The 25507-nt window shown below is 45.3% G+C and overlaps 2 protein-coding genes and 1 pseudogene across 6 annotated transcripts in view; 1 reads left to right on the top strand and 2 right to left on the bottom strand.

Moving 5' to 3' along the window:
• The first annotated feature begins 54 nt into the window (after positions 1 to 54).
• LOC308236224 (uncharacterized protein) overlaps positions 55 to 25507 on the top strand; it is a 39660-nt gene continuing 14207 nt past the window's right edge. Inside the window, exons 1-6 of one of the 4 annotated variants that reach the window (XM_080645655.1) lie at positions 55 to 146; positions 3690 to 3769; positions 5993 to 6145; positions 6651 to 6813; positions 7092 to 7160; positions 10031 to 11526. In XM_080645655.1, coding sequence (XP_080501781.1) covers positions 6131 to 6145; positions 6651 to 6813; positions 7092 to 7160; positions 10031 to 11256 — 1473 coding nt within the window. In that variant the 5' untranslated portion in view covers positions 55 to 146; positions 3690 to 3769; positions 5993 to 6130 and the 3' untranslated portion in view covers positions 11257 to 11526. Of the gene's footprint in view, positions 147 to 3689; positions 3770 to 5992; positions 6146 to 6650; positions 6814 to 7091; positions 7161 to 10030; positions 11527 to 21522; positions 21667 to 24900; positions 25067 to 25507 lie in introns of those variants that run through there. The other 3 variants (XM_080645654.1, XM_080645652.1, XM_080645653.1) reach the window with 3 other exon arrangements.
• Positions 2300 to 4291, bottom strand: LOC308235327 (gamma-soluble NSF attachment protein-like; annotated as a pseudogene). The gene is made up of 2 exons: positions 3504 to 4291; positions 2300 to 2639 (listed from the first exon to the last, which is right to left on the bottom strand). The product of its transcript is annotated as a gamma-soluble NSF attachment protein-like (transcript).
• On the bottom strand, positions 24232 to 24767 carry LOC308235235 (small ribosomal subunit protein uS14-like; the record flags this gene model as incomplete). The annotated part of the gene is made up of 2 exons (XM_080644017.1): positions 24232 to 24401; positions 24689 to 24767. 2 exons carry the CDS (start codon positions 24765 to 24767, stop codon positions 24232 to 24234), a joined length of 249 nt encoding a protein of 82 aa, XP_080500143.1.

Raw genomic sequence — 25507 nt, 5'->3', positions numbered from 1 at the left:
TTGCCATTGATTACAGCGAAGCGTAGCCCTGGTTTCTTCCAAAGCCTGAGGTCCTCCTCGGCCACCGTAGAGGGAGCGGGACTAGCTCAGAAGTGGAAGGGTTTCGGCTGTTTGTGCCGTCCCGGTGGGTTTGAGGGAAAACTCAGGTGAGTGTGTGGTTTTTCAGTCGGAAGTGTTTCCGTCCCAGGGGAAGTTTGGTTGCTCACAGGTGACGTGTGGGCGTGGCGTGGTGCGGGGCCTGGGATTACCACGGGGTCGGAGGGGGAGGGGAGGAGCGGCCGGGAGGAGGCAGCTGAGGGGAGCCGCTAGGAACGGGACTTGAGGGGAAGCAGAGGCATCTGTGTGTGGTCGGGGTGCCCTGGGGGTCGGTGCCCGGGTGAAGAGTCTGCAGAGATAACGCCCTTGTCCTGGCTGTCAGGGTTTGGGGTGCTGCAGGTCACCCCACCTGTAAGACGTGCAGGGGGCATTTAGGAAGATGGTGGTGTCAGGTTCAGGTGGGGGTTTAATACGCGGGTCCGTGATGTTGAGGTCGGCGTGGGAGGTCAGTACCCCGCATGTCTGGCCCGGGTTTCTGGTTAAGAAGGAAAGTGTGGTCAGTGTCTGTGGTCCCCATAAGATTGTAAGGGTGAGGTTTTGCACAGGGAGGAACCCTGGTGCTTGTTTAGGGTTAGGACCTGCGCTGCTGTTGGGACCAAAGGCATTGCTTCCAGAGTGCTATTTCCAGTCCTGTTTTTTAACCTTCCGTCCATTAGTTGAGTGACTAGAGACCCAGGGACTAAACCAGCAACGCCCGGCCTGTTTGTCATGAATCCTCTCTGGCCCCTTTTGCCCTGCCAAGGCAGAATTGGGTCCTTGGAACAGACATTTTGGTCTGCAAATTGGGAAATGTTTATCTGTCCCTTTCAGCCAATGTTTGCCAACGCCTGCACTCACCTCTGAGTATACAGCAAGGGACACTGTTGCTTATTTGCCTGGTATACATTCACGTGTTTTTCTTTCCTAACAAAAACTCCTTTATATTTTAGATTCCATCCCTGTGGCAAGGTGACCCATATGCCAGTGTATTAGTAAGTCTAGGTCCATCTTAGTCAAGCGTGGTGGTTCCAGTTCCCATGGCTAGTGATTGAACTACTGTGAAATGAGCTTAGATGCATTGTGTAGTTCTAACCAGCTATATATTTGAAAATCTGTTAGTCATTACTGGGAGAGAGTTTTCTCCTTTAAATAACCAGTTCTGGCCTGACCGGTTTGGCTCAGTGGATAGAGGACCGTCAGCCTGTGGACTCAAGGGTCCCAGGTTCGATTCCGGTCAAGGGCATGTACCTTGGTTGCGGGCACATACCCGATGGGGAGTGTGCAGGAGGCAGCTGATCGATGTTTCTAACTCTCTATCCCTCTTTGTAAAAAAAAAAAATCAATAAAATATTTTTTAAAAATAAATAAATAAAATAAATAACCAATTCTGTGAGTATGAAGAGGAGCATTTCCCACCCTAAAACATGCCTTTATGGGATATTGGTTAATCTAGGCTGGTTGACTTGAAGAAACTGCAGTCCTGGGACAAGCTCTGAAAACCTAGTAGAAGTTACCCCTTAAAAAGGACATGTATATTTGTTAGGGCAATTTCATCCGTAAGGGTGTCTCCCTCACTATACCAAAAGCCCCTAAACTATCAGTGGAGGAAGCAGGACTTATATCTGCACAACATTAAGCTTCTTCTTTCTTTTTTTTTTTTTTTTAGAAGACTTTAAATGCATCCTTAATTGGTCTAAATAATATCGTCAAGATCAAAATAGCTTCCTGTTCCAATCCCTCATCTAAAAAGATTTAATTTAAATGTTGCTAATATTACGAGGCATAAATTTCCTTTTCAAAATGTAGCAAAACGAATGTTTAAAATATTATTTTGTTTAACTAGTAAACTTCAATTTTAGCAGCAAATTGTTTAAAAAATGCAAAGAAAATTCTCTAATGATAAGTTCCAAGAAAAAGAATACTTATGTCAGTTGGCTCTTTTGTTTTGCTTAGAACATAAATTGTCTTAGAACTTGGCTTGCAAACTTTAAGATCAGCTATTAAAATGTGACACTCCTTTTTCCTGTTAATTCCTTCCTGTGTATGTAGAAAGAAAAAAAGTGCTTCACAGGCAGCAGGTACAATGGGTGATTTGAGGAAGTGGTAAACAACATTTACCTTTATTAGCATTCAAAGCCAGGAGTGCAATGAAATGTGGGTGGGTACCCTTAGATAAGTTCCAAGTCCAGGAATGGCTCATGAGGATGTTTCCCTTGGGCAAAGCCTAGCACAGCCCTCCCTCATATATCATCTTGGAGTGGGGAGCCGCAGTGGTGCCTGCAGGCTTGGCCTGGGGTGCTGCTACAGCTGGCTTTCTTGATTCCTCCTCCTGGAACCACCACACTCAGGCCCAGCTTAGCGTAATCATTGTCCTTGTACTTGCAGGCCTGTGACACTTGATCTTGATCTTGCTGGTCATAGCCCTCAAGCAGCTGTTCAGTGCCGCAGTCTTCACTCCCATTGAACCCTGGAATTGCTGTAGCTCTCCCTGATGCGTCTTGGCTGCAGCCACGTAGTCATTTCTGTGAAGGTGAACTAAGACTTGAGCAATTGTTTTCTTATAACTGTTGGAGAGTGGGAATTTTTTTTAAAAAATATATTTTATTGATTTTTTACAGAGAGGAAGGAAGAGGGATAGATAGTCAGAAACATCGATGAGAGAGAAACATCGATCAGCTGTCCCCCTGCACACCTCCTACTGGGGATGTGCCCGCAACCAAGTTACATGCCCTTGACCGGAATCGAACCTGGGACCTTTCAGTCCGCAGGCTGACGCTCTGTCCACTGAGCCAAACCGGTTTTGGCGGAGAGTGGGAATTTTTGAGCACGCTTCCTCCAGGTGAGAAGGCTAACCCCTGTTTTGTAAAACTACTGTCTGGAATTCTCTGCTGTTTTATTTTTTAGATGAACTCTTATTCTAAAAAAATAACTTTGCTTTCTAGCCTGCTTGAATAATGAGGAAGATAAACTTAGCTGTCTGACCTTGTAGGCCAGAGACTAGATATGCCCATACTCTCAATGCCATGCCAGGTGCATTTTTTTTTTTTTAAAGAATTTTTTTTAAAAAATATATTTTATTGATATTTTAGAGAGAGGAAGGGAGAGGGATAGAGAGTTAGAAACATCGATCAGCTGCCTCCTGCACACCTCCCACCGGAGACGTGCCCGCAACCAAGGTACATTCCCTTGACCGAAATCAAACCCAGGACCCTTCAGTCCGCAGGCCGACGCTCCATCCACTGAGCCAAACCGGTTTTGGCGAGGTGCATTTTTTAATTGGATAGAACTGTGTTGTTTTCAAGGCCAGCAGCGAGATAACCACTAAGTGCAAATAGGGCTGGCTCTTTAATTAAGGAAAACTGCTTTGTTTTAATTGTTTTAGACTGTTTGCTCTGCAAAAACAGGATGTAGTGAATGGGTTTAAATACGGTCGGACACAAAGGGTCGGGGCTGCTCTCTGATCTCCCTGCGTGGAGAGACAACAGTCGCCGGCCGGCAATAAAGGCTCCTTAATTTGGTCTGGACTCCAGTGGTCTTTACTCGCGTTTGCTCCACAACAATAAGTTGGATAATTCTCAGTTTCCTTTTAAATATCTTCTTCTTTCTGAATACAGAGTGCCGCCTCATCAAACCTGCGTCCCCGGTACTAGCAGTCTGGAGGCTTTTCCTAGTAATTCGACTGCCCGTCGTAAACGTTCGTCATTTTCAAACACATTCGCTGTCTGTTGGTGTAACTGTACAGGCTTTTCTTGATTTACATTTTCTGTAAGCTTCCCAGCTCGCTCCAAGGCCATGGCTGTTGTGTCGGGGTGCCATTTTCCAGATACACATGCTGGCTTTTTCCATCAGCTGGACAGCCTGTGGGAGTGCTGCATCTCCTTCGACCTCCTGCCAGCTTGCTCATAAGCTTTGGCAGCATGAAAAAGAGCCTTGTTATTCTCGTGGGCCACCGCTTCTCTCAGGTGGTGCTTGGTCAAACTGTTTGGCATTTTTAAAAGCAAGAGCTGCTTTTCCATCTTCAGAAGCAGCACTGTCATAATCTGGCTTCCACTTTCAAAAACCAGTTTTCAGGCATTTCTCAGCTTTGGCGATGTGCTCCAGCCCCTCATTTACCTTCTGAGCCGCCATCTCCAGGGTCCCGCGGCTGACCAACATTAAGCTTATTTTTTTTAAATAATTTTTTAAATATATATTTTATTGATTTTTTTTACAGAGAGCAAGGGAGAGGGATAGAGAGTTAGCAACATCGATGAGAGAAACATCGATCAGCTGCCTCCTGCACACCCTCCACTGGGGATGTGCCTGAAAGGGCCAGGAGAGACCGACTCCATGTTCCCTTTGTTCCATGTCCTCCACCTCGATGAGTCAGGTTCCCGCCCTGGAACCTCTCCAAGAGCCCAACCCACACTTCTGAATTAGCCAATAGAAATGCAAGAGGAAAGTAAGCCGTGCCCTGCCCCCCTGTGCAACCTGATGCCGATCAATCAGCGGAGGCCACACTACCTCACCCCTCCTACCTCTCCCAGGCCCCCTATAAATCAGCGCGTTTGGGGCCTCTCTCTCTCCACCTCACCGCTGCAGTGTGTGTGTGGGACTGAGCTCGAGCTAGCTCGATTAAAGGCTCTTCGCTTTTGCATCGGACTCGGCTCCCTGGTGGTATTTGGGGATCACGAAATCTGGGCATAACAGTGCCCGCAACCAAGGTACATGCCCTTGACCGGAATCGAACCCGGGACCCTGCAGTCCGCAGGCCGACGCTCTATCCACTGAGCCAAACCAGTTTCGGCAGCATTAAGCATCTTGATTGTGCTTTTCCCAGTAACCTCCAGAACTGACTCTCCGCCCCCAACATCTTTGGACTTTAGGTAAAGGTGGTTTTTCAGGTGGTGATGTTTGCCATTTTGGCCAATACTCCAATTTTTCTGAGTGCTTCCATGTATACAGGAGGTATTTTTTTATTGTTTTTCCCCTGTTAATCTCTGTTATATGAATGTAATTATTAGATCAGCCAAAGAACCTAGAAGAGAAGGAACAATTATTCTGCCCCTACAATGGCATTTCCCTCATCTTTCACAATGCACCACTTAAATTCCATAGAATTGTTATATTGTAAATCAGAAGACGCCTTAATCAATAAGCCAAATTTATTTGGAGTCCTGTTCATTTCACTAGCACTGGCGGGCCCAGAGGAAATCTCAAATTCTAGGGCCCAATATGGTGGAAGTCTTTCCTATTTATACGTTTTTCAGCTCTTTGTTTTCCAAATTTGGAATGAGACTTCCGGACCTTCTGAGAAAAAGTCCTGTGTGCTGGGACAGGCCGTGAGACCATATGTCAAGGCCTGGCCTGGCGCCAGCACTGACTACTCTGTCTGAGGCATAGTTTATGGTCTCTCTGGAATGGGGAGTAGTCTTCTTTTTCCCTATTATTTAAGCAAGCAAACGTTTACAGAAGCCAGAATAGCAGGGTTAAATTTTAAACAGCAGTTTTTACCCAAGATGGAGGTTACTATGCTTCATAATAAAGGAATTCCTCCACATTTAGAACCCAAGGTTTTATTGACCTGAAGAGTGAATATTTTTAAAAAATATATCTAATTGATATTTTTACTGAGAGAAAGGGAGAGGGATAGAGAGTTAGAAACATCGATGAGAGAGAAACATAAATCAGCTGCCTCCTGCACACCCCCTACTGGATATGTACCCACAACCAAGGTACATGCCCTTGACCAGAATCAAACCCGGGACCCTTGAGTCCGCAGACAGATGCTCTATCCACTGAGCCAAACCAGTCAGGGCAAGAGTGAATATTTTATAGAAGATAAAATAAATAGACACCAGCAATACTGTGGGCATTGTGTTAGCAAAGGGGCCCAGATGAAATGTATCACTCATTGAATTTTCACCTCAACCCACAGGTTCTGACTCTTCAGAAGCAATAGAGTCATTTGAAGCAGGAGGTAGTTGCACAGTTGGGTAACAGAAATTTAGAGCAAACCCAAACACACCAAGTCAGAGCCTCCCCGTTGCCAGCTCTTTTCAGAGAACAGAAGGAAATGCTCCACGCTCAGGTGATTGGGTTTTTATCCTTTTCTCTCTTCATGAATGGATTTCTAGAGGCCTGTGAAAACCACCATGGATATTTTTTTCTCTTTAGATTGAACCCACTGGAATTAATAATTATTCAAAGTGTGTATACACAGTTTGGGACACCCTGTATTGTATCTCAAATACAGGAATGTGGTATTTCTAGGTAACGAGTTCATTTAAGTTCACATTGCAGAAACTCCTAATTGGATGAACACAGGGATGATTAAATGCTCAGTTATAAGATGCAATGTGGGGCAAAAGTAGCTTTACAGTTGTGAGTACGTGAAACAGAGTTGGTTACTGTTTATGAATTATTGTATTATTTTCCATAGGAACAAGTGTAAAACTACTTTTCTCCACCATGTATTTTACTAGGCATGTGATTATTCAACTGTATACTAAATTAAAACCCCACTGGCTATATAGGTGTAGCCTATAAAGTGAAAATGAGCAGAAAAACTAACATTTCTTCCATATCATCTAAAGGACATCACGCCATTACACAGCATGGAATTGTTACAGGAATCCCTGACATTTCACGATGTGGCCGTGGACTTCACCTGGGAGGAGTGGCAGCTCCTGGGCCCCGAGCAGAAGGACCTGTACAGGGACGTGATGGTGGAGACCTACAGCCACCTGGTGTCAGTGGGTGAGGACAGCTCCCCGTGTCAGTCAGATGGTCCTCAGTCAGTGGCCTTTCCATCCGCAGCTTCTGAAAGCTCTGGCATGTCTGGTTTTCTGAAGTGGTAGATGAATCTTAGTTTTCTGTCTGGACCCAGAGAGGAATATTTTCCCTTCCCCTGAGAGAATAGCCTTTACTGTCTAAATGTGAAAATTGTTTAGTCTTTAAATATTATATTCTGTAGTCTGCATGGACCTTGAGTCCTATCCAGTGTGTCTAAGGCTTCCATCATTCCCCACGAACAGGTTGTGAGACCAGCAACCCCGATGTACTCTCCAAGTTGAATCACGGAGAAGCACCATGGACAGTAGCAGGTGAGCTCCGCTGTGGGACCCGTTCGGGTGAGTGAGAACCAGCGTAGGGGGGCTGTGGAAATCACATTCTAGATGCTCAGAGAAGGGGCTAGAGGTGAAGGGATTTGAGGATAGGTGAGCAGTGCCTCAGTGTATGTCCTTCCCATTGAGAGAGAGACCCCTTTCTGTCTGTAGGAGTTCAGAGAAAAATAGATCCCTTATCTCTTCTGGGGTGTGATTGCTCTTTATTTTATATGCACTTTGAGTTTTTGTTGGTATGGTTCCTTTTTTTAGAATTCTGAAATCATTCCTTTAGTCTTCATACTTCTTCACCTCTTTTGCTATGAAAGTCCACTGTCCAAGGCCTCTGTCCAAAGAGAAACTGTGATCACTGTTTTCTGACATTGTGCCTTTCTGCCCCTGCTAATAATTGATTTTCCTTCCTGACATTCACCCCATCTTGGATGCTCTGCCTCCAAAATGAATTGGTTCATTGTGTGTTTGCTTTTCTTTTTATCTTAGCTTTGCCTATTCTTGACTCTAAGAGTCTTTGAAGGTTCGGGTCTCCATTTTGTCATCTGAACCACTGCCAGGGGTCCTCAAACTTTTTAAACAGGGGGCCAGTTCACTGTCCCTCAGACCATTGGAGGGCCGGAATATAGTTAAAAAAAACAACTATGAACAAATTCCTGTGCGCACTGTGGGCCCGGGACGAGTCGGCTGCTAAGCAGGATAGGCAGCGGCACCCGGCGGGCCGGATAAATGTCCTTGATGGGCTGCGTGTGGCCCGCGGGCCGTAGTTTGAGGACCCCTGCGATCTTTTCTTCATTCTAATCAGCTTAGCTTCTTTTGTTCCCTGCATGAGTCTCCCCAATTGTGGAATCATCGTCCCTCCTAGAGAACCCCTGTAAGTTTAGGTTCTCCTTCACTCCTGTGCACCTGTCCTCCTGGCCATCCAGCCAGCACCTCAGTTATTCCTTACCCACAGAGCTGTCTTCGTTAAATGAGTCTGCTGTTCATGGTGTGTTTTAACTAGAACAGTGGTCGGCAAACTGCAGCTCGCGAGCCACATGCGGCTCTTTGGCCCCTTGAGTGTGGCTCTTCCACAAAATACCACGTGCGGGCGTACACGTACAGTGCGATTGAAACTTTGTGGCCCATGTGCAGAAGTCGGTTTTTGGCTCTCAAAAGAAATTTCAATCATTGTACTGTTGATATTTGGCTCTGTTGACTAATAAGTTTGCCGACCACTGAATTAGAAGATTTTATTTTAACTTGCATACAGTTTTAGCCTAAACCAGACCATAACTGTTGCCTACTTCAAATTAATTCCTTTGTGTATTTAATTCTGATCACTCTTAACTGTTTGTCGTAGATATTACTACTGTATTTGCCTCCTGAAATGTTTTATTTTTCTTTCCATCATACTCTGACAACATTAAGTCCCAATTAACTGTTGCCTCTCACGTGACTTGAAATTCTTCAGTGATTTCTGTGATATAGTGTATCTTGCTCATGCAGAGATTTACATCTTCTCTCTTAAACTCCACAATGTGTTCCATACTTAAGATTGCTTCCGTTTTTTTTTAATATATTTAATTGATTTTTTTTTACAGAGAGGAAGGGAGAGAGATAGAGAGTTAGAAATATCGATGAGAGAGAAACATTGATCAGCTGCCTCCTGCACACCTCCTATTGGGGATGTGCCCACAACCAAGGTACATGCCCTTGACCGGAATCGAACCTGGGACCCTTAAGTCTGAAGGACGATGCTTTATCCACTGAGCCAAACCGGTTAGGGCGGAATTGCTTCCTTGATTTATCCTGTTATAAAGTACTTTTTTAAAATTGATTTTCTTTTTCTTTTATTTTATTGATCTCAGAGAGAGAGTGAGAGAGAGAGAGAGAAACATCAATGATGAGAGAGAATCATTGATTGGCTGCCTCCTGCATGCCACACACTGGGATGGAGCCCGCAACCCGGGCATGTGCCCTGACCGGGAATCAAACTGTGACCTACTGGTTCATAGGTCAGCACTCAACTACTGAGCCACGCCAGCTGGGCTTATAAAGTACTTTTGATAGCCTGGTATATGCTGGATGATAAAAGAAGTGAGCAAAGGCATACAAATAGACCAAGAGCTCTCATTCTAAGAGATGGAATCGTAAAATCAATAAAAATAAAAAAGTAAATTATATGTATTTGGGGTGAAAAGTGCTGTAATGAAATTAAGTCAACATAATGGAACTGGAAAAACTGGCAGAGGTTACTTCCTTGGGAAACAGAACACTTCCTGAGATGTAGTTTTAGAGTCAGAAGTGCTGGAAGTTCTCTTCTCTGTCATCTTTCCTTGCTTCATGCCCACCCAGCACAATAATGAACCCACAGCAAGTCCTGGCTTCTTCCAAAACGTAGCCTGATTTCCTTCACCTCTCTCCATTTCCACTGCACCTTCCCACCCTTTTTCACAACCTTGCATGTGTCTTTGCCCTCTAAGTGGCTTCACCAAACTGCAGTGTAAGCTGTGTGAGCATCAGGACTATGGTTGTGTGTCCCCATCCTAGGACCATGTTGGTATACAGTAGTCATCAGTGAGGAATGTGGAAGGAGTCCCTCTCCAATTTGGATGAGGTGGCCTTTCCACCTGTGGTGTGATGCTACAGTAAATTGTATTTTACAGTGTGCATATTTGGCAAAGCTAATATTCAGAAAGTAGCCAAATTTGTGTTTATTCAGTTTTACTTTTTTTTCATTACTTGTACTAATGTACAAGGTACATCAAACATGGAGTTTTAGTTACACTCAGTATAAAAGGCACCGCACATCAAGGTATATTTTTCATTACCTTTCTTACAAATCAAGATGATGGGCAATTCATTTTCTTTACTAGATATCTGGAAACTTGATGACCATCTGCCAGAGCACGTACAAAATGAAAGCATGGAGGATAGCCTAGAACAATGGCACAAAAATAAGGTATTTGAAAATTGTGACTATGAAATCAAGAAGCCTGGTGAACTTCCTAAAGATGGGAAATCTTTTTTCCACGTTAACAGTAAACAATTTCAGACTGAAATGAAATTCCTGGAAAACCAAAAACTCATCAACACTAAGTCCCAACTCATTAAGCATAAGAAATCTCATAAAAGAGAAAAGGCTCATGTATGCAGTGAATGTGGGAAAGCCTTCATGAGGAAGTGTTTACTCCGTGATCACCAGAATCTTCATACAGGAGAGAAGCCTCATCATTGTAGTCTGTGTGGGAAAACCTTCTCCAGAAAGGTCACACTGAACGAACACCGGAGATCACATATAGGAGAGAAACCTCATGCATGCACAGAGTGTGGCAAAGGCTTTCTCAAGAAGTCACAGCTCAACATACATTACAAAATACATACAGGAGAGAAACCCTTTGTATGCAGTCACTGTGGGAAATGCTTTATCCAGAAGGGCAATCTCATGGTACATCTACGAACTCATACAGGTGAGAAACCTTATATATGCAATGAATGTGGAAAAGGCTTCAGCCAGAAGACATCTCTCACGACACATCAGAGATTTCACACGGGAAAGACACCCTTTGTGTGCAGTGAATGTGGAAAATCCTGTTCCCAGAAGACAGGTCTCATTAAACATGAAAGAATTCACACAGGAGAAAAACCCTTTGAGTGCAGTAACTGTGGGAAAGCCTTTATCGGGAAGCCACAGCTCACTGTACATCAGAGAATTCACACAGGGGAGAGACCCTATGGTTGTAATGAATGTGGGAAAGCTTTCAGAGCAAAATCAGTCCTCAGTGAACATCAGAAAATTCACTCAGTCAAGGTGGAACATCCTCTCTCAGAGAGTCCCAGCTCATCACAGACCAGAAATGTCCTGCAGGAGAAAAACCTTGTTAATACAGTGACTCTGCAGGTGCCTTTTGTGGTCCCTCAGACAGTATTTAACATCAGTGGGCCTCTAGCAAACAGGAATGTAGTCATTGTTGGCCAGCCTGTGGCCAGAGGTGTGCCCCCAGGAGGATTTGCACAGGACAGCAACCTTCTGAATGCAGTGAGTGTGGTCTCGCCTTCAGTGATCAATTACGTGTTACTTTATGTCACAGGAAACCAATAGGATAAAATTCAGAGATATTCTGTGTGCAAAGATTTTATCAAAAATTTCTAGCTCAGGCCCTAACCGGTTTGGCTTAGTGGATAGAGCGTCGGCCTGCGGACTGAAGGGTCCCAGGTTCGATTCCGGTCAAGGGAATGTACCTTGGTTGCGAGCACATCCCCAGTAGGGGGTGTGCAGGAGGCAGCTGATTGATGTTTCTCTCTCATTGATGTTTCTGGCTCTCTATCCCTCTCCCTTCCTCTCTGTGAAAAATCAATAAAATATATTTTTAAAAAAATTTCTAGCTCAGCCCTAGCTGCTTTGGCTCATTGGGTAGAGCATTGGCCTGCAGACTGAAGGGTCCCAGGTTCGATTCCAGCCAAGGGCACATGCTTGGGTTGTGGGCTCAATCCTCAGTGTGGGGTGTGCAGGAGGCAGCTGATCAATGATTCTCTCTCATCATTGATGTTTATCTCTCCCTTGCCCTTCTCTGAAATCAATAAAGTTATATATATATAATTTCTTTCTCAGCCCTGGCCCATGTGGTTCAGTTGGGCATCAGCTCATGCACCAAAAGGTTGCTGGTTCAATTCCTGGTCAGAGCACATGCCTGGGTTGTGGGCTCAATCCTTGGTAGGGGGTGTGCAGGAGGCAGTTGTGCTCTCACTTTGATGTCTCTCTTTCTCCTTCTTCCTCTGTCAAAATCAAAAGTATTTTTTAAAAAAAGTCTAGCTCAGGTTCTTGTTGAAAATTATATACGGAGAGAAATTTTTCAAATAAATGCTGAGACGGGAAGTTTTGCTATTCTCATCCTATTAAATATGTGCATTGACACAAGCATAATATGATGTTAAACCAAACACAGCAATTGTCTACTGTGTCAATTAAATGGAGGAAAAAGTAGCTAAGTGGAGCCAATAAGTGAATTTTTTAAAAACATAAAAATAATTTGTATCTGGCCCTGGCTAGTGTGGCTCAATTGGTTGGATGTTGTCAAGTGCACCAGAAAGTTGCTGGCTCTTTTCCAAGTCAGGGCACATGCCTAGATTGAGGGCTCAATCCCTAGTAGGGGGTGTGCAGGAGGCAGCTGATCAATGTTCTGCTCTCACATTGATGTTTTTCTTTCTCCCTTCCCTCTCTAATAATAAAAACTTTAAAAATTATATCTGGAATGTTAATATGAATCAAAAAACAGAAAGGAATTGTCTAATAATGCATTGGTGGGATATTGGGCATGTATATATCAATTCAGTTTCCCTAGGCCAAGGTGAAGGGTTAATTGAAAACTGGGATGTCTACCGTAAACTCTTAGACGTTTATATTATGCGGAAGGATTTTTGAGACAACAGGTTCAGATTGAGTTGATTCATTCATTTATATTGAGTTTTTGTCAAATACTTTGTACCTGGTTCTTCTCCAGGAGCTGAGGATACAGTGGTGATCACAATAAAATCCCATGGTTTCTTCTAGAGAGCATTGAGGTAGTTGGGTTATCTTTAAGTGGTATCTCTATACTCCAGCTAATCTAGTTAGAGAATGTAAAGGTCTTTATTAGGTGAAATGGACATGGAGCAATTGGTCCAAGGGGATGTGAAAATTTATTGTTGAAATTGCATATTATTATGAGGGATTGGGGAGTGATTTTTAAAAAATATATTTTTATTGATTTCAGAGAGGAAGGGAGAGGGAGAGAGAGAGATAGAAACATGATGAGAGAGAGCATCATTGATCAGATGCCTCCTGCACACCCCCTATTGGGGATCGAGCCTGCAACTCAGGCATGTGTCCTTGGCCAGAATCGAACCTGGGACCCTTCAGTCCCCAGGCCGATGCTCTATCCACTGAGCCAAACCGGCTAGGGCGGGGGAGTGATTCTTTAGTGGCTGGCAGTTAAGTACCACAGGACACAAATAAGTTATATATTATTGATTTCAGAGAGGAAGTGAGATAGATAGAAACATCAATGATGAGAGATTATCACCAATCAGCTGCCTCCTACACACCGCCACTGGGGGGATCGAGCCTGGGACCCTTTAGTTCGCAGGCCAACGCTCTATCCATTAAGCCAAACTGGCTAGGGCACAAATAAGTTATTTTTTTTTTTAAATATATTTTATTGATTTTTTACAGAGAGGAAGGGAGAAGGATAGAGAGTTAGAAACATAGATGGGAGAGAAACATCGATCAGCTGCCTCCTGCACACCCCCTACTGGGGATGTGCCTGCAACCCAGGTACATGCCCTTGACCGGAATCGAACCCGGGACCCTTCAGTCCGCAGGCCGTCGCTCTATCCACTGAGCCAAACCGGTTAGGGCACAAATAAGTTATTTTTAAGCCCATTACTTTTCTCCACAAGGATATAAATTTCCTAATTTTAGTGGCTTTATTTAAATTTTAATTGTTAAAATAATTGAACACCAATTAATAAAAAACCATTTTCTATTTCACAACTAGTCATATTTCACATGCTGAGCAGTCATGTGAGGAGTAGATATAGGACAATGAGGTAAACTGAGACTATGAGAGAAATTACTGTTATTTCCATTGTATTAGAAAATCATATCGGTGAGTAGTAGATTCTATGATTTTACATTTGCCAGCCCATAAAAACAAACAAAAAACACAAAAAACCCTTATTTCATATATATTTGGAAAGTGAATGAATGAGCTAACTGGCTAATCTTTATAACTATTTGATAGAAAATAGATCTAAAGGACAGAATTGTCACCCAAAACCTTTTGTATAAGATAGATTTATTAACTGGTTATAAAGAAAACAGAAAAGGAAGATGATTACTAGATAAATAGAACAAAAAACAAAATGAAAACCTTAGTCTCTAAGAATGGGGAAGGAGGTGACATCTATTTGTAATGTTTTGGAGAATCTATAAATTTGGCCTATCACCTGTGATAAGGATCACGGCTCCTCTGGGACCTGCTGAATCGATACATGGGACTTCCATCTCCCTCATTCCTCCCCACTGCCCTCAGAGTGGCTTCTTCACTTTCTCCTTTATTCGGGGTTCTTTCTCTTGATCTCATGAGACTATAATATTCCAGTTATATACAGTGAGTCTTCCTCATAGGAAAAGAAGTGGAAATTTGTCATGCTGTGGCTGTCTCAGAGTTCAAGACATTCTGATCATTTGCTTGTAGAAATAAAGTGCAATCACTGTGAAAAAGTACAGTTTTAGCCCTGGCTGGGTTGGCTCAGTGGATAGGGCATTGACCTTCGGACTGAATGGTCCCAGGTTTGATTTTGGTCATGTCCAGGTTGCTAGCTCAGTCTCCCAGTAGGGGGCATGCAGGAGGCAGCCGATCCATGATTCTCATCATTGATGTTTCTATCTATCCCTCTCCCTTCCTTTCTGAAATCAATAAAAATATATTTAAAAAAAATAAAAATAAATTCTAGATTGTTGAATTTAAGGGGAAAAAAGTACAGTTTTATACACATGATACATCAGTGAACACAACAGCACAAGAGCAGCCTTTATGGAAATTTTATTTTTTTTTTTTTTTTTTTTTTTTTTTTTTTTTTTTTTTTTTTAAATATATTTTATTGATATTTTACAGAGAGGAAGGGAGAGGGATAGAGAGCTAGAAACATCGATGAGAGAGGAACATCGATCAGCTGCCTCCTGCACACCTCCCACTGGGGATGTGCCCGCAACCAAGGTACATGCTCTTGACCGGAATCGAACCCGGGACCCTTCAGTCCGCAGGCCGACGCTCTATCCACTGAGCCAAACCGGTTTTGGCGGAAATTTTAATCTGGATTAATGTCCCCATCACTACCCTCACAGTATAGCTAATAATGGGATAGATTCAGGGCATACAGTCTTCAGCAAAGAATCAGCCATGAGAGCTCCACCAAGCAGACTTACACTTCTGGTCCTGTGATTTCCAGATGTGGCCATGGCAAGGTCACATCAGCTCACACCTGGAACGGAACAGTCAGGACCCTAGGACCTGCTGCCAGGTTTTCCCAAGCGCTGTTTCCTGTGCTGAGCTCACATTTCAAAGCTTGACCACTCCAGGTGAAGGCAGCCTACTGCACATGCACACCTAAGGCTACCTCCACACCCAGATCCGTGTGGTTCCAATAAAATCCACCCTTCACCTTGAATAGCGCTTAGGAGTGGGTCCTGAAGTCACTGCCCGATTTCAATCCTAAAATGTGTGCCTTTGAGCAAGTCCCTTAACTCACCTTTGTCTCCGTGGATCGGTAACGTATAATCTGCCTCAGGTTTGTTGTTAAAAGTGTGTGTAGTTTAGCCATATTAGCTGTGGCTCAGTGGATAGAGCGTCAGCCTGCAGACGGAAGGGTCCCGGGGTTCCATTCCAGTGAAGAGCATGTACCTTGGTTACAGGCTCCTCCTCAGCTCAGGCCCTGGTCGGGTGCGTGCAGGAGGCAACCAATCTATGTGTTTCTCTCACATTGATATGTCTCTGTCTTTTCCACTCTCTACAAATCAATGGAAAAATATCCTCAAGTGAAGATTTTTTTTTTTAAAAAAGGAAGTGAATGTAGTTTAAAAACAGTACCTGTCAAATAGGCAGTTAATGAAAGTATCATTATTGGTCCCAGCCAGGGGGAATCCCTCCTTCCTCTCATATACTGGATTGTCCCCTTCAGTTTTCTCGTGTGCAGTGAAGCCTGTAGGCTCGATTTACACAGAGCCCTGCCCTCACCATTGGTTCTGCCCCTACAAAAGGTGGGTGACCAAGCTCATCCAGACTGGCCTCAGTCAACCCCACCCCCTGTCCACCCCATGCCCAAATCTCACCAGGACTTCAGTCCTTCCAGTGATCTGTCCCCAGACTGTCTGCTGCCCCCAGTGTCTCCTCCACCAACTTCGTTGTTCGTCCAAAGGCTCCCCATGACATTAGCTCCCGGGTTGTTTTCTGCCCCAGGAAGATGGCCGCCCCCATGATGCTCCTCAGTAATGGCATGTGGGCACTGCCATCTTCCTACTTTGCCCAAAAGCCTGAATAGACTACAAACTGCTCCAGGCTGGCCTCAGAAAACGTATGCAGCATGGTGTTCTTAATCCACAAAGAGACTAAGAAGTGTCCAAAAGGTGATTACAATTTCTTCTTGCTGCCTGGCCCGTGTGGCTCAGTGGTTGAGCGTAGACCTATGAACCAGGAGGTCACCTTGGATTCCTGTCAAGAGCACGTTCCTGGGTTGTGGGCTCAGTCCCCAATAGGGGGCGTGCAGGAGGCAGCCGATCAATGATTCTCTCTCCTCATTGATGTTTCTATCTCTTCCTCTCTGAAATCAACAAAATTGTATGTTTTTAAAAATTTTATTCTTGCTGCTGCTGCTGAGGAGCCACCAATGCCAGGTTGGCCAGTTAGGTCTGGATCTGGGGAAGTGGGCGTGGTCACGTTACGTCACAGTGCCACGCCTACGACCGGGACCAGACCTGGAACGTCCAGAAGCGTCCTTAGCAACAGCCAGAAATGGGAGGCCTCAGCATTAAGCGCTCCGCCCCGGGATGGCTGTTTCGGAAGTGACTTGAGCTGTTGGTAGCTGCGTGGAGTCTTGAGAAGCCCAGAATCAGGTGGGTCGGGGTCTGCGCGGGGCTGCGGACTGGGGGCCTGTGAGGCGGGAGAAGGGCCCCTGGGGGACTTTTGCATCGGTCACTGGGGAGTTGGCTTTCGTGGTCCTCCCCTTGGCGGTCAGTGTCCTTAAGCATGTGAAGATGTTAACGACCCAGGGTTCATCTGTCAGGGTTTGTTCCCGAGTGTGTGACACTGTGGGCCACGGGTATTAGGAACAGGACTGGTAGGTGTCAGTGAAGGCGGTGTCTCTTACAGAATCTCAATTTACTGGGGGCTCCGGTAGGGAGGAGCTTAAGGCGGGGTGGGGGGGGTTGTTACTGAACGGGAGTTCCTGGTTCAGACTTAAGGTTTAAGTTGGAATCAGGTTTTTGTTTTCTGTTTTTTGGGGGAGTCCACGGTATGTCTGTGGAGACACCTGGGGCTGTAGGTGGGTTGCGGCTCAGATGTTTGCTGGGAAGGGACTGCATGATACTTCATCCAGCTGATCCCAATCTAGTTCACACCTTCCTCAAGGAACTAATTAAAACCTCTTTTGTCTTCTCTTGTAAATACTCTGTAGTTATCTTCCTAACAAACCAAGCAGTTAGATAGGATCTAGTGTGTGGCATAAAATAATGTGCTTTGTTCTCTGCCTCCAACTTTCCTCCACAATTGACTTGGATATCTCCTTTCATGTTCATTTTACACAAGTAATGATTTTTATTACCCTGAGCTCTGATAAGTGAAAGCACTAGATGTGTGTCTTTTTAATTTTAAGATTAATAAAAGTTTTCAAGAGGGAGGAAGGGAGAGAGAGAAAAACACCAATGTGAGAGAGAAACATCGATTGGTTGCCTCCTGTACGTGCCCCAACTGGGGATGGAACCGTAACCTGGGTGTGTGCTCTGACTGGGAATCGGACCTGTGACCCTGCAGGGTGCAGGACAGTGCTCCAACCATGAGCTATACTGGCCATGACAGCATACATGTCTTTTTTAAAGAGTCTGTATCTGTGCTTCCTTCATATTTGAAATGATCTGTATAGCATAGATATCCTTCCATTTGATCACTTTATTTCTATTTGATCACTTTATCTCTAATTATAAACATACTAGAGGCCCAGTGCACAAAATTTGTGCATGGGAAGGGGGTCACCCCAGCTCAGCCTGCACTCTCTACAACCTGGAACCCCTCAGGACCTCTGGCTCCTAATTGCTCACCTGCCTGCTGGCCTGATCCCCCTAATTGCTCTCCCCTGCCGGCCTGATTCCTCTAACTGCTCTCCCCTGCTGGCCTGATCCCCTTAACTGCTCTCCCCTACTGGCCTGATCCCCCTAACTGCTTTCCCCTGCTGGCCTGATCCCCCTAACTGCTCTCCTCTGACAGCCTGTTTGCCCTAACTGCTCTCCCCTGCCTGCCTGATCACCTCTAACCTCCTCTGCCTTGGCCCTGCCAACATGGCTTTGTCCGGAAGGTCATCTGGAAGATGTTCTGTCTAATTAGCATATTATCCTTTTATTAGTATAGATTTTATAGTATAAAATGATTACAGATTTTCTTAATGTCTGAAATAGTGTCTCATTAGGCAGGTGAACTACTGATAAGATGACTAGAGTCCATTCAATGTATACATAAATTTGGATAAGCTTGACTTATGTACTCAGTTATAGTAACCTGTTGTGAGTCTCTGCTCCTCCAGATTCTCCCACCCACCTCCAGGATTTGTTGTGTCTCTTTTTCTGTATATCTCAGCCATTTCTGGTTACACTTATTCCTACAGATACTTCTATGCAATTATAAGTAGTACCTTTTTAAAAAAATTCCTGACTTCTAAATTTTATTTATGTTCAAATATATTTTTATTGATTTGATCATATTTTTTAAAAAATATATTTTATTGATTTTTTTACAGAGAGGAAGGGAGAGAGAGAGTTAGAAACATCGATGAGAGAGAAACATCAATCAGCTGCCTCATGCACACCTCGTACTGGGGATGTGCCCACAACCAAGGTACATGCCCTTGCCTGGAATCGAACCTGGGACCCTTCAGTCCACAGGTCAACGCTCTAGCCACTGAGCCCAACCGGTTAGGGCTGATTTCATCATATTAATAATGACAGAGAATCATCGATCGGCTGCCTCCTGCATGCCCTCTACTGGGGATTGACGCCGCAACCCGGGCATGTGCCCTGACTGGAAATCAAACTGTGACCTCCTGGTTTACAGGTTGACGCTCAACCACTGAGCCACACCAGCTGGGCCCTGGCTTCTAAGTTGTGTGGTCTAATAGAGAAATTGCATTGCTCTTGGTATTACTGAAAGTGATTCCTTTACATTTTCTAGTTGAGCAGTCTTTCATCTGCAAATAATTTTGGCTGAAAAGTGGCATGAGCATATCTTTCCCTTTTGTAGGGCTCTCCCCCTTAGCTGTGTGCTTTGAACAAGGCTTTCCAAGAGATGCGAATTTAAGTGAACTAATGTATCTGACAGTATAGAGCATAAACCAGGATGTAAATTTCTCTCCCTATACTGGTTTAGCTGCTTCTCACACTTTTGTTAAAATTTTCTGTATCAATAACTGTACTAGTTTTCTATTGATGGGTAACAAATTCCCACAGACTTACTGGTTTAAAACTACACACGTTTATTACCTCAGTTTCTATCCATCAGAAGTCAAGACACAGTTTACGTGGATCCTCTGCTCTCAGTCTTACAAGACTTATGGGTTTGATTCCAGTAAAGGGCATGTACCTCGGTTGCAGGCTCAATGCCCAGCCTTGGTCAGGGTGCGTATGGCAGGCAACCAATCGATGTGTCTCAGTGTTTCTCTCTCTCGGTCTCTCCCCATCCCTTCCATTCTCTAAAAAAATCAATGAAAAAAATATCCTTCAGTGAAAATTAAAAAAAAAAAAAAATAGGTCTAGCCCTGACCGGTTTGGCTCAGTGGATAGAGCATCAGCCTGCGGACTGAAGGGTCCCAGGTTCGATTCCAGTCAAGGGCATGTACCTTGGTTGCAGGCACATCCCCGGTGGGGGGGTATGCAGGAGGCAGCTGATTGATGTTTCTCTCACATCTATGTTTCTGACTCTCTATCCCTCTCCCTTCCCCTCTCTGTAAAAAGTCAATAAAATATATATTTTTTAAAAGTAGGTCTAATCTTTGTCAATTATCCTATTTAATAAAAGAGGGAATATGCTAATTGACCATCACTCCATCACAAAGATGGCTGCACCCACAGCTGAAGCAAAGTTCCCTTAAGGAGCCTTAATGAGCAATCAGCAGGGACCTGAGGCTACACCCTCCCCCACCCCCATGGGGCTTGATAGGGGACCTCAGGCTGCAACCCCTACCCAGCAGGGCTTAACAGGGGACCTCAGGCTGCGCCCCCCCACCCTGAAGGGCTTGACAGGGGACCTCAGGCCGTGCACCCCACCCAGCGGGGCTTGACGGGGGACCTTAAGATGCACCCCCAGTGCTGGGTCGGGGGAACTCAGGCCGCACCCCCCCCGCCCAGCGGGGCTTGACAGGGGACCTGAGGCTGCGCCCCCCTCCCGGTGCCAGGCTGGGAGACCTGAGGCTGCGCCCCCCCCCCTTGCCTGGCGGGGCTTGATGGGAGACCTCAAGGCACGCCACCTGCCCCATCTGGGGGACCTCAGGCCTGCCCCCGTCCTGGCACCGGGCAAGGGGACCTGAGGCTATGCCCTCTGCCCAGCAGGGCTTGACAAGGGTGGGACTGGCCGGGTCTGGATCTAGCCCAATGGGGGGGGGGGGCGCGGCCGGGTCTGGGTCTCACACCATTTTGAGGCGCATGTGGGTAAGCAGGGACTTGACTTTGGGTCCCCCTTTTAATGTGCACGAATTTCATGCACCCGGCCACTAGTATCTCAATAAAACTGGGAAAAATGTATAATTTCATTTTAATTTCTCATAAGCATTTCCATATTATAAAATATTTATGTATATCTATATGTAAATATGAAGTGGCTATAATAATATCATGCGTGAACTAGTTGAATGGTAAGTAGAATCACATAGAAGGTATGCATTAACCCTAGCTGGGTTGGCTCAGAGCACAGAGGTTGGCCTGCGGACTGAAGGGCCCCAGGTTCCATTCCAGTCAAGGGCACGTGCCCCTGTTGTGGGCTCCATCTCCAATAGGGGGCGTGCAGGAGGCAGCGGGTCAGTGATTCTCTCTCATTGATGTTTCTATCTCTCCCTCTCTCTGAAATCAATAAAAGTATATTTTTAAAAAACACACACAAAAACAAACTGTTAAATAAAGGTTGAGGCCATATGACTTCTTTGCCTAGCCCACTGAACGATATTTTCCTCGCTCCGCATTCGCCTCAAGAAACTCGGATCTCTGAAAATACACTCATTTTCCACAAGAGCAGAAGTGCAGGAAAGGAGATAATTTCTGGAGCTTCTAACTTTCCAGCTCTCCCAGGCTTCTGGTGGTGAAATTGCACCTTTGCCTTCTGTACGGCAGTTCAGGTCCCACGACATGGCGGCCTCCGTGGCGGCATCGCGAGTCAGGCGCAGACATATTGCCGCTGAAAGCCGGAAACGGTTTACCGCTTCGGCAAACGCCCGCGACCCTGATCGGCCACCGTAGACGAGCGGGACCAGTGCCCCAGTCGGAGACTTCCGGGAAATAGCACGTTTGCGCTCCTCTTGTGGTTTTGGGGAAAAACTCGGGTGAGTGTGTGGCTTTGTACCCGGATGTGTTTCGGTCACAGCAGAAGTTTGGTTTCTCGCGGTGTGACGTGTACACGTGGTGTCGTGCGGAGCTTGGAATTATTACCGGGGTCGGAGCGGGAGAGGAGAAAGAAGCGCCCGGGAGGAGGGTGCTAAGGGGACTATATGGAAACGGGACGAGGTATTTGAGGGGGAGCAGAGGCATCTGTGTGTGGTCGGGGTGCCCCGGGGGTCGGTGCACAGATGAAGAGTCTGTCAGGGTCTGGGGTCCTGTAGGTCACCCCGCTTGTAAAGGGATCTAGGAGGCATTTCGGAAGATCGGCGGTGTCGGGTTCAGGTTGGGGATTGAATACGCAGCTTAGAGATTTTGGGCCTGTGTGGGTGGCCGTCACATGGGGGTGTCCGACCCAGGTTTCTGTTTAATAAAGGAAGTGTGATCGGTGTCCTGTGGTGCGGAGAGGTTTGTGAGGGTCAAGTTTTGGACGCGGGGGATTATTGGTGTTTAATAATCGGCTGCTGTTGGGACAGAAGGCATTAGGGCCTAGGGTACTATTTCCAACACTTCTGTTTTGTTTGTGTTGTTGTTTTTTTACTTTTTTAAAAAAATATATACTTTATTGATATTTTACAGAGAGGAAGGGAGAGGGATAGAGAGCTAGAAACATCAATGAGAGAGAAATATCGATCAGCTGCCTCCTGCACACCCCCCGCTGGGGATGTGCCCGCAACCAAGGTACATGCCCTTGACCGGAATCGAACCTGGGACCCTTGAGTCCGCAGGCCTACGCTCTATCCACTGAGCCAAACCGGTTTCGGCTGTGTTTTTACTTTTTATTTTTTTTAAAATATATTTTATTGATATTTCACAGAGAGGAAAGGAGAGGGATAAAGAGTTAGAAACATCGATGAGAGAACCAAAACCGGTTTGGCTCAGTGGATAGAGCATAGGCCTGTGGACTGAAAGGTCCCAGGTTCGATTCCGGTCAAGGGCACGTACCTGGGTTGCCGGCACGTCCCCGGTGGGGGGTGTGCAGGAGGCAGCTGATCGATGTTTCTAACTCTCTGTCCCTCTCCCTTCCTCTCTGTAAAAAATCAATAAAATGTATTTAAAAAGAAACATCGATGAGAGAGAAACATCGATCAGCTGCCTCCTGCACACCCCCCACCGGGGATGTGCCCACAACCAAGGTACATGCCCTTGACCGGAATTGAACCCGGGACCCTTCAGTCCGCAGGCCGACGCTCTATCTACTGAGCCAAACCGGTTTCGGCTGTTTTTTTACTTTTAATCTAGTAGCTGACTAACTTCAAATTCAGAAGATAAGCCAACAACATGCATTTGTCAAGTATCCTTTGTGGCACTTTTCTCGCTGCAAAGGCAAAATTAGGTCGTTGTGACACAGGTTTTGGTCTGCAAATTGGAAAATGTTAACCTGTCTCTTTCAGAGAATGTTTGCCAACGCCTGCACTCACGTCTGAGGACACAGCAGCAGACACTGTTGCGTATTTGCCTGTCATATGTTCCTAGGTGTTTCTTTGCTAACTGAATCTCTATTTTATGTAATACCCATCCCTCTGGTAACATGACGCCTATGCCAGTGTATTACTAAGTCTTGGTCTGTCTTAGCCAACCTTGGTGGTTCCAATTCCCATTGCTAGTGATCGAATTAATGTGAACAAGCTTAGGTACATGGTGCAGTTCTAACCAGCATATATGTGACAATCTGTTAGTCGTTTCTGGGAGAGAATTTTCTCTTTTAACTACATTATTCCTTGAGTATGAAGGGGAGCATTTCCCACCCTGACACATGCCTCTGTGGGATGTTGGTTCTTTGGGCTGTTTGACTTGAAGAAACTCCAGCCCTGGGAGAAGCTCTGAAAACCTAGTAGAAGCTGTGAAGCGCATTTACTTTTTTGTTGTTGTTGTTAATCCTCACTCGAGGATATTTTTCCATTAATTTTAGAGAGAGTGGAGGGGCGGTAGAGACACACAGGGAGAAACATCGATGTGAGAGAGACACTGATGTGAGAGAGACACGATTGGTTGCCTCCCATATGCCCCCCGGGGATTGAGCCTGCAACCAAAGTACATGCCCTTGACTGGAATTGAACCCAAGACCCTTCAGTCCACAGGCCAACGCTCTATCCACTGAGCAAAACTGGCTAGGGCCCGGCTAGGGCTTTTTAAATCACTGTCTACAGTAGGATATTTGGCTGATTACATTCTTTTTTAAAAATATATATATAGTTTTATTGATTTCAGAGAGGAAGGGAGAGGGAGAGAAGATGGAAACATCAATGATAGAGAAACATCAGTCTGCTGCCTCTTGCGCGCCCTGACCAGGAATCGAACCAGCAATCTCTTGGTGCATGGGACAACGCTCAATCCAGTCATTGTATGCCTTAACTGAGCCTGTCCGTTGTTGTTTTTTTGGAAGGTTTTTCTTTTTTTTTAATTTTATATAAAAAGAGATAGCATTCTGTCATAAGGTAGATGTCTTGAATGACTCATTCATGGACGTTCACTTTACCAGTAGTCGGCAAACTCATTAGTCAACAGAGCCAAATATCAGCAGTACAACGATTGAAATTTCTTTGGAGAGCCCAATTTTTTAAACTTAAACTTCTTCTAACGCCACCTCTTCAAAATAGACTCACCCAAGCCGTGGTATTTTGTGGAAGAGCCACACTCAAGGGGCCAAAGAGCCGCATGTGGCTCGCGAGCCGCAGTTTGCCGACCACAGACTTAGTCCAACTTAACGAAGCCTATGTCCTTCGCGTACTGACCCAAACACTGGCGGCACAGGTTGAGGCCGTATTTCCGGATCAGTCCGTGGAGGTTTGAGCAAACGCAGCAAGAAGGAGAACCCTGGCGGAATTTCCTCGGATGGCTCCAGAAGAGCTGCTGGTGACCGTCTTACTCTCTGCAGCAACAAAGCAAACAGGCTGTCCATTGTCCTGTTGCATCAAAGATAACATGCCTTTGGAATGTCAGGTTACATTTTTTTCCAGACCCCTCAGGACACACTCTCCCATAGGGCAAGCGATTTCAGAGCTCCATTGTTGTTGTTATCACTTTAACTATTAACTGTTAACTGTCCTATCCTACCTCTGTAGAAGAAGTATGTGTCTCTTTCTTTTACTTTTTACCCAGTCCCAGAGATTTCCCTGCTTTGCTTTCTCCCCCTTCCCTAATCTCTTACCAGTGGATTTGATGTAACCCTCTTTTTCTTTGATTCTGATGTATAAAATAAGGTACAGAACTGCTATTCTGTAAAGCATTGCCTCAATCTGTTCTTATTTTGCTTCCTGGCGTTTTCAGTTTGACTCAAATAAACTCATAAAAATTCTCTGCGGGTTTGGACGTATCTTAAGATGACACCAGGAACAATAGAATAATGTTCTGTTATTCTAGGAAGAAGCAGGAGGAAGCTGCAAGGTTGGGTATCAGCATTTCCTGGGACACACCTGACTGAAGACAGATTTCTGAGCAGAAATTGAGAGCAGACCCCAAACACTCCAAGACAGAGCCTCCCAGTTACCAGCTCTTCAGAGAACAGAAGAACATGCTTCAGGCTCAGGTGATTGGGTTTGTTTTCTCTTTCTTCTGTAACGGATATGCAGAAGTCTATAAAAACCAACTTCATGCCCTAACCGGTTTGGCTCAGTGGACAGAGCGTTGGCCTGCGGACTCAAGGGTCCCAGGTTTGATTCCGGTCAGGGGCATGTACCTTGGTTGCGGGCACATCCCCAGTAGGAGGTGTGCAGGAGGCAGCTGGTTGATGTTTCTCTCTCATCGATGTTTCTAACTCTCTATCCTTCTTTCCTCTCTGTAAAAAATAAAAAAAATATATTTAAAACAAAACAAAACAGCCGAAACCGGTTTGGCTCAGTGCATAGAGCGTCGGCCTGCGGACTGAAGGGTCCCGGGTTCGATTCCGGTCAAGGGCATGTACCTTGGTTGCGGGCACATCCCCAGTGGGGGATGTGCAGGAGGCAGCTGATCGATGTTTCTCTCTCAT

The sequence above is a fragment of the Plecotus auritus genome, assembly GCF_963455305.1.
Source record: "Plecotus auritus genome assembly, chromosome: 10".
Lineage (NCBI taxonomy): Eukaryota > Metazoa > Chordata > Mammalia > Chiroptera > Vespertilionidae > Plecotus > Plecotus auritus.
Note: the sequence above shows the minus strand (reverse complement) of the source record. Positions and strands in the feature narration are given on the sequence as shown.